A 14198-nucleotide genomic window follows, 5' to 3' on the forward strand; every position below is an offset into this window, starting at 1 on the left:
GATTACTACTCCTACTTAGCTACCCCTCCAACTTGATTTCTGTATAAAAGACATTGCCATGATGCTAACTAGTTAACTTTATTCTGTTTTTCTACAGATCAAACCACAACCACCACATTCTTTTGAAGAGCTACCCTATTTACAGAGAAGTGTAAATCTAAAACATAAGGAAATATTTGTTCGCCATCTTTAACTTTTGATTTAAACAGCAGGATAGGAGATTAAGGTGTAATACAAAGATCTGTGCACATGCATATAAACAAACAGGTTTAAAAATAGGTCTCTTTCTCTAAACGGAACAGAGTAAGGGATGTTTTCCTAATAGCTTTTCAAAATGGGGTCCCCATCAAGTATCAAACTACAAGCTATGATACTCCACACAAATGTACCATGAAACCAATGAGACACCTGAGATACATGGATAATATTTTTGTGCTCTGGACAGATGACAAACTCCCTCAAATTTCCACCACAACTTCAACCACTACCACCCACCCATTAAACTCTCTCTGGAACACTCCCATGCTAGCATCAAGTTGGACAACACAATGAGCTTCAACAATGGAACCATACAGACAGCTATATACAAGAAACCCTCAGACCACCAGATGTACCTTCATAGATCCAGTAACCAACCCAAACATACCAAGAAATCTGTTATCTACACCCAGGCACTCAGATACCACAGAATATGCTTTGAGGAGAAAGTCCGGGGAATATATCTTAATACACTCAAAGCCACCTTTACCAAACAAGGACACTCCACTGAAATACCCCAAGACAACCTGCTTCAATTCAGAAATAAAACCCCCTCCAAATGCACACCTGTAGCTGTCATCTTCCACCCCACACTTGAATCCATACAGGGAAATCAAACAGATCAAATATATGATGGGAATCCCATCCTGGGGGGAAAAAAAAAAACAACAAAAACAAAAACAAACCACCCCACACTTTCCTAAACCTCCTCTTCTGGCCTTCAAACAATGCCCCAACCTCATCAGACGCAAGCTCCCACAGACCAGGACACATCATCTCAAAGCTGCACCAGGCCCTGCCAGAACAGAAACAAAACCTGCAGACATCTTCACTGCTACAATAATCAACACCACCCCCAACACATCTTTCAAGATCCATGGGTCCTAAACATGCCTATCACAACATGGCACACCTCATCTAGTGAACTAAATGCCCCAACAACAACTATTTGGGTGAAACCAAACAATCACTGTGATCTCAAATGAACTATCACAAGAAATGATAAAAGACAAAAAACCTGTGGGTGAACAATTCACAAATTGATCATCCTATAAGTCCTCATCCTGAATGGAAAGCCTGCATAACACTTTCAAAAAACAAGCCTGGGAGCTTAAATTCATAACTTTGCTAGACACTATGGTCTTAAGACAGCAGATGTATGGCTTCTTACGATAACCTGTAACCAGTTACCCCTTCTTTTTGTCCTATGACTACAGGGGTGTTAATAGGCCACTTCACCTTCAATGGCCCCTTAGCACATATTCTAACTACTTATGCTACACTATCTGTTTGATCTTGTATTTAGCCGTAACATTCTAAGGTCAGGTCTACACTACAGACCTAGATCGGTATAACTACTTCACTCAAGGGTGTTAAAAATCCACACCCCTGTGCAACGTAGTTATACAACCTAACTACCTGGGTAGACTGTGCTATGTTGATGGGAGAACTTCGGTCAACATAGCTACCACCTTCAGGGAGATGGATTAACTACGCTGATGGGAGAAACTCTCTTGTAGGCATAGTAGCATCTTCACTAAAGTGCTACAGTGGCGCAGGTCCAGTGGTGTAGCTGTGCTGCTATACATGAAGAAAATCCCTAAGTACCTTTCCCATACCTGAGGAAGAACTCCGCTCAAAAGCTTGTCTCTCAGCAACAGAATTTAGTCCAATAAAAAAATATTACCTCACCTACTTTGTGTCTCTAATATCTTGGGACCAACACAGCTACAACGACACTACATAAAATTATTTTTTGTTTGTTCACATGAAACGTTTTAAATTTAACAAATCATAATCAACTCTGAAATAATATATTAATTCAATTTAAAGTACTTGAAGTTGCAAAAACTTTACATAAAAATACATTTATTCATCTTACCTGGTTCTATGTTATCTGGGTGCACTGATGACTGATCCATAGGTATTACAGGCTCCTACAAAAATGTTCACAGTAATGGTTCATTTCTTGCCTATTACAGTTTGTAACAATTAACTATATCTTTATGACTGAACATGGAAGAGCAGAGGCATTTGTCCCTTCAAGTCTGAAATTCAGACAGACAAGTTGAACCCGGCAAATCCAGTTCCTATTCCTTTCACATTTTACTTTAAAAACTACACTACCATATACGATCTTTGTCTGATTAACATAATCTAGTTAAAATTTAAAAAGTTAGACTAAACACCATCCATACTGGCATAATTCAAATAGCTATCACAGATTCATAGATTCCATGGCCAAAAGGGACCATTGTGATATAGTCTGATCTCTTGTACACAAAGGCCATAGAACATCCTCAAAATAATTCCAATACCATATCTTTTAGGAAAAAAACATCCAATCTTGATTTAAAAATGGTCAGTGATGAATCTACAATGAATCTTGGTAAATTGTTTGAATGGTTAATTATCCTCACTACAAAAAATGTACATCAGAAATGCATGAAGGCGGCAACTACTTGGGACCTATTCTACATAGATCTAGATTTAGTCACACTTCAGAGATATTGAAATAGCAACCCACTTCAGTAGAGAAAAATACAGCAGTGGGAATGGGAAAGACAAAGAAAAGTTCAAATGGCCGTACTAGTCATTTGACTACTTCAGGAATGCCCAAAATACAGCCTATTGAATTCTTAAGATGTGGTTTTAGTTGTCTCCTTTTTAATAGCAGGGTGAAGACAAACTGATCTGCAATGTTTTGATGATGTCTGACAGGTAATCCTACTTATAATGATATAATGGGCTAAGCATAGTTGACTCAGTGTGTGGCTTTGGCCAAACTGCAACGTCTGTGCCTCAGATTTTCCCATCTGTAAAATGGGAGCTATACTTTCCCACTCAGTGATATGTGGGGAAACCATTTTTCCCCGCCCACAGCATTTTGAAGTAGTAAGTAGCATCAATTAAGATACAGATACAAGCAACAGGCAGGGGTGTACATTTATTTTTGATATACAGATATGCAAGTTGGGTGCAGGTATCAGGCTCCTGTCCAACTGCCACTGAGGTCTTCAGCATTGCAGAGTTTGGGGACCATTGCCCTAGTTACCATTCCACTACGCTATAAAGTTTTGTTTCAGAATAGTTACTAGATAATTTCACTTACTGGTTGTAGTGCGTGGCGGCCACATTCAATGTTGACAAGTTTGTGGCACTTCTTGTGAACAAGGAGTTTACAGTTGATACATTTATATCCCTGACGCCCCAGGCCCCAAATTCGGTCAGTGCAGATGGCACAATGAGCTCGCTAAGAGAACAAATCAACAAAATTCAGATTAAAAATGAACATTAGAAACAGGAAAGCGACCAGCAGCATTTTCATTGTTTATATTACAGTAGAACAGTGGTTCTCAACCAGAAGTCTGGGCCCCCGTGGGGGGCCGTGAGCAGATTTCAGGGGGTCTGCCAAGCAGGGCCAACATTAGACTTGCTGGGGCCCAGGACAGAAAGCCTAAGACCCACTGCATGGGGCTGAAGCCCGGGGCCCTGAGCCCTGCACCCAGGGCTGAAGCCGAAGCCTGAGCATTGTAGCTTCATGGGGGCCTCTGTGGCATGGGGCTCCGGGCAATTGCCCTGCTTGCTACCCCCTAACACCGGCTCTGGCATTTATATGCAGAAAAAATTGTTGACACACAGATGGGCAGTGGAGTTTTTATAGCATGTTTTGGGGGGGGGGGGGGGGCGGCGCAGGGGAAAGACACCTAAGAAAAAGGTTGAGAACCTCTGCAGTAGAACACAAACCTGAATCAGGACCCCATCAGACTTGCCACTGTACCCTTAAAAAAAGATAATCTCTGCAACAAATAGCTTTCAATCTAAGTATATGACAAGAGAAAACAAGTGATACTTCTGGGGGAAGTCTGCACCACTACCGATGGGCAGAATTCATGTCCCTTGAAGATTTTTTTTTTCCCCTCCGCAGAACATGTATTCTGCTGTAGAGAAGCTGCAGTTATGCATTTTGTCCAGCAGGGGCTGGCTGTGGCATTGGAACAGAGGGAAGCTGGCTCAGCCACAGCAGTCAACAGCCAATAGGGAGGAGAGGCTGCTTTCCTCACAGCAGGCTCCGCTTGCAGTGCTAGGTGAGGCGGCCTGGCAAGTGTGTGGTGGGGGAGAGAAGAACCAGACAGAGTAGGTCACATGGGGCTGCTAGGAGGGCACATATGGAGAGCTAGTGTGGGGGGGACAGACGGGGACAAGGGCTGATGCGCCTAACTGAATGGGAGAGGATAGGGGGTCAGTCAGGGTCTGGATGGGGGAGGCACCCCAACTCTGTAACAATCCCTCTTCCCTCACCCAAAAAAAACTGTTCCATACTTCTCCCACCTACAACCAACCACCCTCCAGGTTCACTCCCAGGCTCCTTCCCAGAAATTACTTCCCTCTCTCTCAGAGCGTTGCCAGATGTCCAACCAGAACGCCCAGTCAAAAAGGGACCCTGATGGCTGCGGTCAGCACCACTGGAAGGGCCATTAAAAGTCCAGTGGGGAGCCCGCAGCAGGACAGGCAGGGTGCCTGCATGGCTCCACACAGCTCCGTAAGCTGTCAGCATCTCCCTCTGGCTCCCAGGCATAGGGCCAGCCACCTGGGCTTCATGTGCTGCCCCCATCCCTAGCACCAGCTCTGCAGCTCCCATTGGCCAATCGCTGCCAACAGGAGCTGCCGGGGAGGTGCCTGCAGGCAGGGGCAGTGTGCAGAGCTGCCTGGCCACGCCTCTGCTTAGGAGCCAGAGGGAGATGCTGGAAGCTTATGGGAGCTGCCTGAAGTAAACACCACCTGGAGCGTGCACCCTAAAAATCACACATTAGACAATACCAGACCTCAGCCCCCTCCCAAACCCAAACTCCCTCCTGGAGCCCACACCCCCTCCCCCGAGCCCACACCCCCTCCTGCACCCCAACCCTCTGCCCCAGCCTGGAGCCCCGTCCCACACTCCAAACCCCTTGGCCCCAACTCCTATCCCCCTACTGCACTCTGAACCCCTCATCTCTGGCCCCACCCCAAGCTGGAGCCCTCATTATCCTTGACTCCCTTCGCACTGCTTTTGAGGGGTGCAGGAAATACATTTCTGTATTGCAGTTTAAATGAATTACTACTCAAAGTTCTGTATTAATATGCCTAGTAAGAAAACTGTCAAAAAACATTTCCTGATTTTTTTGTTGTTGTCTGTATTATTACAGACATACTTGTTGACAGGTATTTTGAAATAAATTACCAAAATAATTGAAACTAGCATAATTATACTGTGTTATTTTGGCAAACAAAATATGCAGAATTTTAAAATATTGTGCACAGAGGGTTGTGCACAGAGGGCCCCCCCGGAGTAGCACAAGGTAGCAATAAAACTTAAAATAAAGCAGCAGTTTCAGTACACTTAGAGGTGTTTGTAGGAGGGCCTCAAAGACTGAGCTTTGGGCCATACACAAAGTGACAATCCACAAAACCCGGCTAACAAAGCAACTGGAGACAAACCACCATAGAGGAGGCTAGTTAGAGGTCACTCAGGAGACTTTGGAAAGAGCTGCTTCAGTGGAATGAAAAGCAGAAACCAGATTTGGAGAGGGCCAAGGAGGGAGTTGGAGAGAAATTCCATGTTTTTAATGAGTCCAGTGGTGAAGGTGGAGAAGATATATTGTGTATGGACCTGTATTATACAAATACTACTCATTACACATTGCAGATTTTCTTATACCCTGTTACACGTTTTAAACAAATCTGAAAAAAGTACCTAAAAAGTATCTAATTTCTTACAGTTAATATGACAAATACATGCTTGTTACTTCTGATTGCTCCTACTCCAGCATATGGAGGCTGGCTGAACACCTCAGTTCTTACTGGCAAACCATAAAGAGAACTCCCTGCAACACAAGTGATTCAAACTTGTTTAAGCAGCAAAGAGTCCTGTGTTACCTTATAGACTAACAAACGTACTGGAGCATGAGCTTTTGTGAGTGAATACCCACTTCGTCGGATGCCAACTTGTTTGTTCCTAGAGCTCAAAACACTGACAATGCCTATTGGGAGCTCAGTACCCAGAGTGCTCTGCCAGCTCACAGCCATTTAAAATCAGTGCTGGCATCTAACCTCTGCAAACAAAATTAAAAGAATATCAGTGTTATGTACTGCTGATATAAGTAGTAGTTCTTTTGGTGTGCTTTGGATTAAAAAAAAATAATCAGTGAATTTGGGTTATAATTTACCTATTTAAGTGCATAACATTTAAATAGCCCAAGTGGCAAATTTTACTGAAAGCACAGGGTTATCAAAAGACCAAACGCCATAGATTAAGTTTAAAAAACCAAACTACTTATACTATAGACAAATAAATGAGAGGTGTTGAAGCTAGAAATGTAAACTTGAGTTACTTCAGTATACTTTCTGGTTATCAGAACTTATATAAAAGGAACCACTTTATTTGATGTACTGAGGGCAAAGTCCATTTTCTCTAGACAATCTACATTTTAATCTTTGGAGGCAGTAATAGTACAACTGCCGAAGAGACAGGCAGTGCATCAAGGTTTTAACATTGCATTCAACTACGCACAGAAAGTCTTACCCTGTTAAATCGCTTAGCTTGAAAAGTATGACCATTTGCACAATAGAGCTTCCGCCACCGTCGGGCACCACGACGATAAATGGATTCTAAGATAAGTAAAATACAATTATATCCATGCAAGTGTGAACATTACACCATACAACATATTCATGGACACTTTATACAAACTAATTTTCAAATAAAGGGCCCAATCCTGTAGTTCTCTACTCCAGCAGAATTTGATGTCAATGGGAATGTCTTGCCATGAACAGAAACTACAGTTTGGGACTCTAAAACCTCTTCACTGAGGTGAGTGCTGCCCTCACCAATCAAAACCCTTAAAACACTGATGGTAATTACAAATAATTGCTATTGTCTAAAAGCATTCAAGACTGAGCCAAGAGAAGGGAGATTGTCCAGGTATTACAAATATTTGATAAAAAAGCAACTATTTTATTTAAATTGAAAGAATACAAGAGGAGTGCTTTGCTGCACTATAATCCTCTGATATTTTAGGCCCACAACTGCCACCACACAATGCATTTTGCACTGACAGTACCACATTAGGAACTCAATGGATTAACACTGAACCACAAAGAACTGCATCTTAAGTTGTTTTTCAAACCTACTTATGGTTTGGCAATGTCAGTTTTTAAAAAACTGACTGGTGTCACACACAGTCTCCATGTGTATAGTCAAGCAAATCAAATTATTTTAAATGCGTTTAAATCAATCAGGGACTCAGATATCATGCTAACATTGTCAATGCAGTGTCAATATCTTGATAGCTAAAAATATAGCTACTTTCCTATACAAAATTTGTACAAATAGCATGCTTTTTTATAGCTTTAAGCACCCAAGTTAAAGCTGAGGCTTTTCTTAAGGACTAGTAGAGAACTAACAGTTAGCAACAGTTGGGTAACATGACCTCAAATTTCAAGAGCAGCAGCTGAATTGAGTCTATAAATTGACAACCACTGCTGTACCCAGGAAGACAAAAACATGACACTTCATTACTCTGACGAGGACTACAAATGGTCAACCAGCAAAATGGTAGCTGTCCAAGAGAAGCTGACATGTAAAAGAAAATTGTCATGTTATGGAGCAAGCAGGAGCAAGTAATACAAAGAGGCATGAGTGGTTATAAATGAGGTAAATGCTTATCCAGGAGTGACAAAACACAGCACAACTTTGAGTGTAGCAAGACCTACAATATTAACTCAATGTGAAAACACACAACGTGCATCAAGTGGGTTTACTTCTGTTGTAAAGGTTTTAATTGGTTCTCATGAGAGTTTCCCAGCACAGGAAGCTAACTGTAAAATACAAGAAACTCCTAGTTTTCTGTAACCTGTGTAGGAATGTGTGCAAAAGTCCCAATCTCTGGGAGACTTGTCTTCTGTGGTGTCAGAGAAGAGGTATGTCATCATAGCAACACTGTAAGATTCCTCACACTGCCTTATGAGCATGACAAGCCTGACCTCGTGGGACCACATCCAAGGATAAATGGGCAGGTTTGCAATCTTAATTTAAGAGCAACGGTTGAATGCAAACCATTTTACAATAAAATATATTGGGGAGCATGGGGAAGGAAAGCCCCTGCCATCCCGAGCTGCATAATCCATTCAAAAGTTATCTGGGCAAATCCAATCTTAACAGAAATAGTAATTTCAATTGGCATGACTAGGAATTCCCAAGAGTATAATTTAAGAGGTAACAGTAATTCCCTCTTCCACCATTTCATTGAATTGTAAAGCATTTTCAGCACCATATACAATTTTCAGAGTCCATGGAAAAACAGCAATGGGAGAGGGCCTGAAAGGTCCCTGAAACGTAGTTTGATTTTTGGCCATTTCAGCTAATAAGATGGGACAGCACTGTTAGTCATCATGGCTATTCACCCTTGGGGAAAACCAGATAGCCTGTCTAGAAGAGTAATAGCCACATTTCAGTTTCAATTTCTTAGATAAGCTTTGATATAGAACCTATCAAGAGGAAAAACAAAAAGCTACTATTTTAATCAGTTCAGCTTGTATTATTGGATAACCGCGCAATGACCATTTACAGAAAGTATTTCTTTTACAAAAATGCCTACTTACTATCTTCCCCTGGACAAGGCATGCCAGGCCTTTCTGGTACACAAGGGAACACTGTAAGGTAAACAGTAATGCTCCAGATTAATCTTTTACTTCAGATATAAAGATACATTTTCAAGATATACAACAGTTACAAAAAGTACTTGTATCATCTGGGAAGAAAGTAGATGTCAAGGTCAATGTAAGATCTATGGTGTATAGCCAATGAGGTTCGTTGAAAAAGGCTTTTTTAAACAATTGCCTGAGAAGTCTCCTGCATTCCGTAAGCCACCCGGTACTGAATTAGTCCACTGCAGACCTCTTGCTATGCTAGAGACTAGGCTTAAGCAAAGAATTGGAGCCGGGAACTTCCACATTCTAAGACTATCCTGACTTCTTCTGTGACCTTTGGCAATAACCACCATTCTGGTTTCATTTCCTCATGTAAAATGGGGATTACAATCCCTCCCTCACAAGAGCATGAATGATTAATGCAAGTTTGTTCATCTGATATTATCATGGACACAAAAACTGGCTTCAAGTATTCATCAGAGGAGCTGTATTGCTACCAAATCTATAGATCAGACTTTCCAAACTTCTTCTATAAGATGAACTACATTGTAACAGATTTTTGATGGCTACTTCTCAACTCATTTTTAATTTTAGTGTCCATGTGGCTGCTACAGCAGTTGCCTACATGGCAAAGTAAGATTAGGAAACTGTTTAGTGTATTTTTTATATGTCAAATAAGGTAAATGAGCAACAGTAACTGAGAAGCCAGCACCATGTAACCAGCCAGCTCTCTACAGACCACCCACAAGCCCTGGACCCGAGTTTGGGAACCTCAACCACAAATACCCCACGTCATGGTGCTTTAATAACCAGGCATTTATGGTCTTGCTTACACTAGTACTTTTCTCAGTTTGCCTAGCACCAGGGACTTTACACTGGAAATAGTAACAGAGGAAGCACTAGTGTAGACCACTGAGTAGAGTTAGACATGGTGCTAGTTTAATCACTTCAGCCTGTCACAACTGAAGTGGAGTCAAGGCAGAAGGGAAAGCATATTACAGCAGTGGTTCTCAACCAGGGATACGTGTATTCCTGGGAGTATGCCATCTCATCTAGATATTTGTTTTACAACAAGCTACATAAAAAGCACTAGCAAAGTCAGTACAAACTAAAATTTCATACAGACGACTTGTTTATACTGCTTTATATACTGAAAAGTAAGTACAATATTTATATGCCAATTGATTTATAATTATATGATAAAATGAGAACACAAGCAATTTTTCAAAAAGTGTGTGCTGTGACACTTTTGTATTCTTATCTTATTTTGTAAGCAAGTAGTTTAAGTGAGGGGAAACTCAGGGGTACACAAGACAAATCAGACTCTTGAAAAGGGTACAGTAGTCTGGAAAGGTTGAATACAGTATGTCACCATGTATGCAAAGACTTGGGTAATGATCTATTTGAACTAAGTGGAAACGAGAAAGGATCCTGAGAAGTCCTCAAGTCCAGCTCTTTCCATTCAGGCGGGACTAGTTAAATCTAGACCATCCCTGAAAGATTCTTAAAAACCGTAAATGATGGGGATTCCACAACCTTCCCAGAAGCCTATTCCAGAGCTTAACTACACTTACAGTTTGCAATTTCCTAATAGCTAACCAAAATCTCCCTTGCTGCAGATTAAGCCCATTACTTCTTGTCCTACAGACACTCTAAGAAGTGAATGCTAGATACTACATTAAGTACATGGAATTTTCCCTCTTCCCTATGCCTTCACATAGTGAAGATGATTAACATTAGGAATCCATAAAATACCAACGTATATAGAAAAGAATATGTACTGGCCCATGCATGTAAGGAGAAAGACAAAGTTCTATCCTACCATGAATTAGAAGTTCTGAATCCTTGTTTAGTTCATACAACCGAAAGGCTTCCTCTAACTCCAGCTGAGAAGAAACTGTGCATGGGTCTCCTAAAAAAGAATCAATTCAATTTTAGAATTCAGCACTGTTATGGAGTCTTCCCAAGATAACGACACTTAATTTCAAATCACAGTAATACTATGAATATTTATGCTAGTATCTAGATTAATATTAGCCTGTAATATTAATATTTCAACAGTCATTCTGAAAGACTCATATTCCAGAGACAGCATCTGAACTCCCTCCAGGATAAATAAGAATTTCAGACTTATTTACGCAGTAACTATTTTGACTTACAAGTCTTTACACACTTGACCTGTCATCACACCCATTCGGACTGGGTAGGACTAAATGTGAGCTACAGATCTGAGTGCTTGTCTACACTGTGCATTAGTGTGTACCAACTGGGATGTAAACTTCAGTGTGCACCAGTGTGTCATGCACTAACTGTACATGTGGGCCCTGTTGGTGTGCACTAAAAGTTCCCTAGTGCGCACTGATGGTCATGTTTCAAACAATACTGGCACTGCGTAGACAAACCCTGAGTTTCTTTCTTAAACATCATGCTGTTCTTGCACATACATCTGGTGTCTATGATGCTAGAAAAGATTATTTTACCTGTAGCACAGCATTACTTTCAAGGGAGCTATGAATCCCATAGGAAGGCTGTCTCCTATCTCTAGATCTTTCTTCAACAAATTGGTGTCTTTTTTCCCCCCATATTGAACTATCTCCTACAGCAGGTATGTGCATTTCCAACTTCCATCAGAATCAGGGCTGCCTCAGCCTCAAAAGGCATGCCCAGTAAGAGGCAGGCACACTAAAGCTCTCAAATATTGAGTGGTTTTGGGGTTCACAAATTTGAGTATGTACTATTTCACCACATGAGATTAATAAGATTTCACTCAAGATTTCACACAAATATTTCATAAATGCACAATGTTAAAACTGGGTTCACTTTAAGATTTTGTGTCTGATAGGAAGGATGGAGAAAATATAAAGAGAAAAAAAACAGGCTGCTAATACTTTAGTACTTTCCTCAGATTAACCTGGATGAAGATATAAAATGAATGATAGTCTTAAACCCAAAATCTGAAGGATGATAAATGTGTAGTTGTTCTCCCTCCCTTTGCCCACAAGGGACTATTTGCCCTAATTTTTGCAGCATGAATCACAGCTGAATGAGGTTTATTCTTAATAAAGGCAGCCTTTTCTAAAACTTTGAAAAGGAAAAATCATCACACACCAGCACTTAGAACGAATCTAAGGCCTTATCTACATGGTAAAGTTGCACTGGTTTAACTAAAAGTGACAGATTACTTACCCTAGTGCAAATACCAGTGTGCATACTCTTATTTATGTACAGAGATGGCTTATTCTGATTTAGCTTTCTCTTAAAGAAATAAGAGCCCACATAGAGGTTTGCACCAGTGTGACTAAGCCAACATCTTAAGTTAAACTATCGAAACTCTCTTATAACTAAGGCCTAACACTATGGGAGAAATCAAGTTAGATAGGCCAAGTACAGGACTCTGAGCCAGGAGCTCCTGAGTTCTGGCAGATTTCTTTTTGAACTATAGGCAAGTTATAGGCTCTCTATCTCAGATTCCACATTTGAGAAATGTGGACAATATTAATCTAACTCTCAAGGAGATTGCGAAGATCAGTTAACATTTTTAGAATGCTTTGAAGATTAGAAAAAGCTATATAAAACTTCATATTACTAACATGGCTAGTTGCTCCAAATGTATGAGAATGCAATGTCATTGGCAAGTCAGTAATACGAATGTTAACACAATTGTACAGGGACTAATTAGCTATTGTAAGAGAACAGAAAGGCCATAAATCATTCACTGCAAGACATCATAACTGACCTGACCATTTTTTGCCTTACACTTACCTACAGAAAATGTTCATTTTACTATATTTTAAATTTTAGTTCTCATGATCATGTGATTTTATCACTGATATGGCATTTAATGTCCCTACCCTTTGCAATTTTTGTTGTTAGTGATCACCTACTAAAATGTTTTGGCAGCAAGTGTTTAAGCTCTCTGTTTTAACTTTCTCTTTCCTGCAAGCTATGATCTGTCAAGACTAAAATAATGTATATGCTCTTTAAAGCCAGATTTTGTCACGTCTCACTACATCCAATGTGAGAAATTAGTTCTGTGGGACATGGAACTGCCCACTCACTGCATAAATGCATGTGCTCCAGAGGCTTAAAAAAAAAAAAATCAACTATTTTTATTCAATGGTGTTGCAACACCAACCAAACCAGTTTTTCTACCACCAAGCAGGAACAGAGAACTGTGGCACAGGTTTCAAAAATACAAGAAAATGGGCAGATGCTATTAAATATCTCTAAGGAGATTTAATGCCTATAATGCTCGAGATAGAGGTTTCATTCTAGAAACCTGTACTAATAGCTTTTTCTAGGTGTGCCAGGGAAATACAATGTGCTGTCCTCCCCATCACATTCACCTACAATCTTTCCTTTAAATTCTAAAGGGAACAATAAAAGTGTTCATTCACAAAAGGGCATAATGACTTATTCCACCACAACATAAATAGGTCACCCGTCCGCTCGTATACACCCAAGGTCTAGAGTGAGAGACTAACAGAGCATTAACAGTGAGTAAATTTTTCTGAAAAAAATTATGCTAGCTCTGACACGATCTACAGATTTCAACTGTGTGATCCCAATGCTAAGAATCATGGCAGGTTATTCAATTAAGTGCTATTAGATAAGTACAGGAAATCTCGTAAGAGCACATATGAACAAAGCCATGAAGGAAGGAGGGGGGAAAAAAAAAAAAAAAGGAGATGGATTTTACAGGGAATAAGCAGCAAGTATCCTTTGTGGAGTAACATCAACATTTGCTGTTTTGTATGCATTCAAAGAAAGTTGGAAGTAATGAATTGTATAACAGTATGCATTCATAAACCCTTTAGAAATAGTCATTTTGAATTCCTCATTTAGCAGCTAAGGTAGGTCTAGCTTCCTGTGTGAAAAAAATAGAAGTTACAATGCATCAAGCTTTTTATTTTACAAGAGCTTAAAACATTAGACCTAGTAACAAACAAAGGAAAAAAAAAATCCCATGTGTGTGTGTGACTCCAATAAAACTGTTTACTCAACGGGTAGTTTTAAGGCATAGTTTCACTGCTTGCTTATTAAACGCCATATTTCCTGTATTATATTCCCAACAAGCATGAATAATTTAGTCTAAAATAATTGAAAGTAAAAGCATGTGCATTATAAGCTGTCAGTTTACATACTAGAATAAACAAGCTGTATTTTTTTAAAAAAAGCTTTGGGAAAGGAATTTTATGCAATAAATTAAATTACAAGTTTCTAGGAAAACTAACATGACTAAGGATTTTCTT

General features: G+C 40.2%; 1 protein-coding gene and 1 long non-coding RNA gene across 4 annotated transcripts in view; one reads left to right on the top strand and one right to left on the bottom strand.

The window, feature by feature from the left end:
• The window catches only part of LOC120371531, a 38685-nt gene extending 37201 nt beyond the window's left edge, over positions 1-1484 (top strand). For all 3 annotated transcript variants that reach the window (XR_005584424.1, XR_005584425.1, XR_005584426.1), the window contains exon 6: positions 98-1484. This is a non-coding gene — a long non-coding RNA (uncharacterized LOC120371531). The remainder of the gene's footprint in view (positions 1-97) is intronic.
• Positions 1-14198, bottom strand: part of PRKCI (protein kinase C iota) — a 52482-nt gene that overhangs the window by 22343 nt on the left and 15941 nt on the right. Inside the window, exons 3-7 of the mRNA XM_039487340.1 lie at positions 10769-10858; positions 8899-8949; positions 6821-6906; positions 3371-3511; positions 2141-2195 (exon numbers count right to left, since the gene is read on the bottom strand). Coding sequence (XP_039343274.1) covers positions 2141-2195; positions 3371-3511; positions 6821-6906; positions 8899-8949; positions 10769-10858 — 423 coding nt within the window. The remainder of the gene's footprint in view (positions 1-2140; positions 2196-3370; positions 3512-6820; positions 6907-8898; positions 8950-10768; positions 10859-14198) is intronic.

This window comes from Mauremys reevesii, linkage group 9 (assembly GCF_016161935.1).
Source record: "Mauremys reevesii isolate NIE-2019 linkage group 9, ASM1616193v1, whole genome shotgun sequence".
Taxonomy (NCBI): Eukaryota; Metazoa; Chordata; order Testudines; family Geoemydidae; genus Mauremys; species Mauremys reevesii.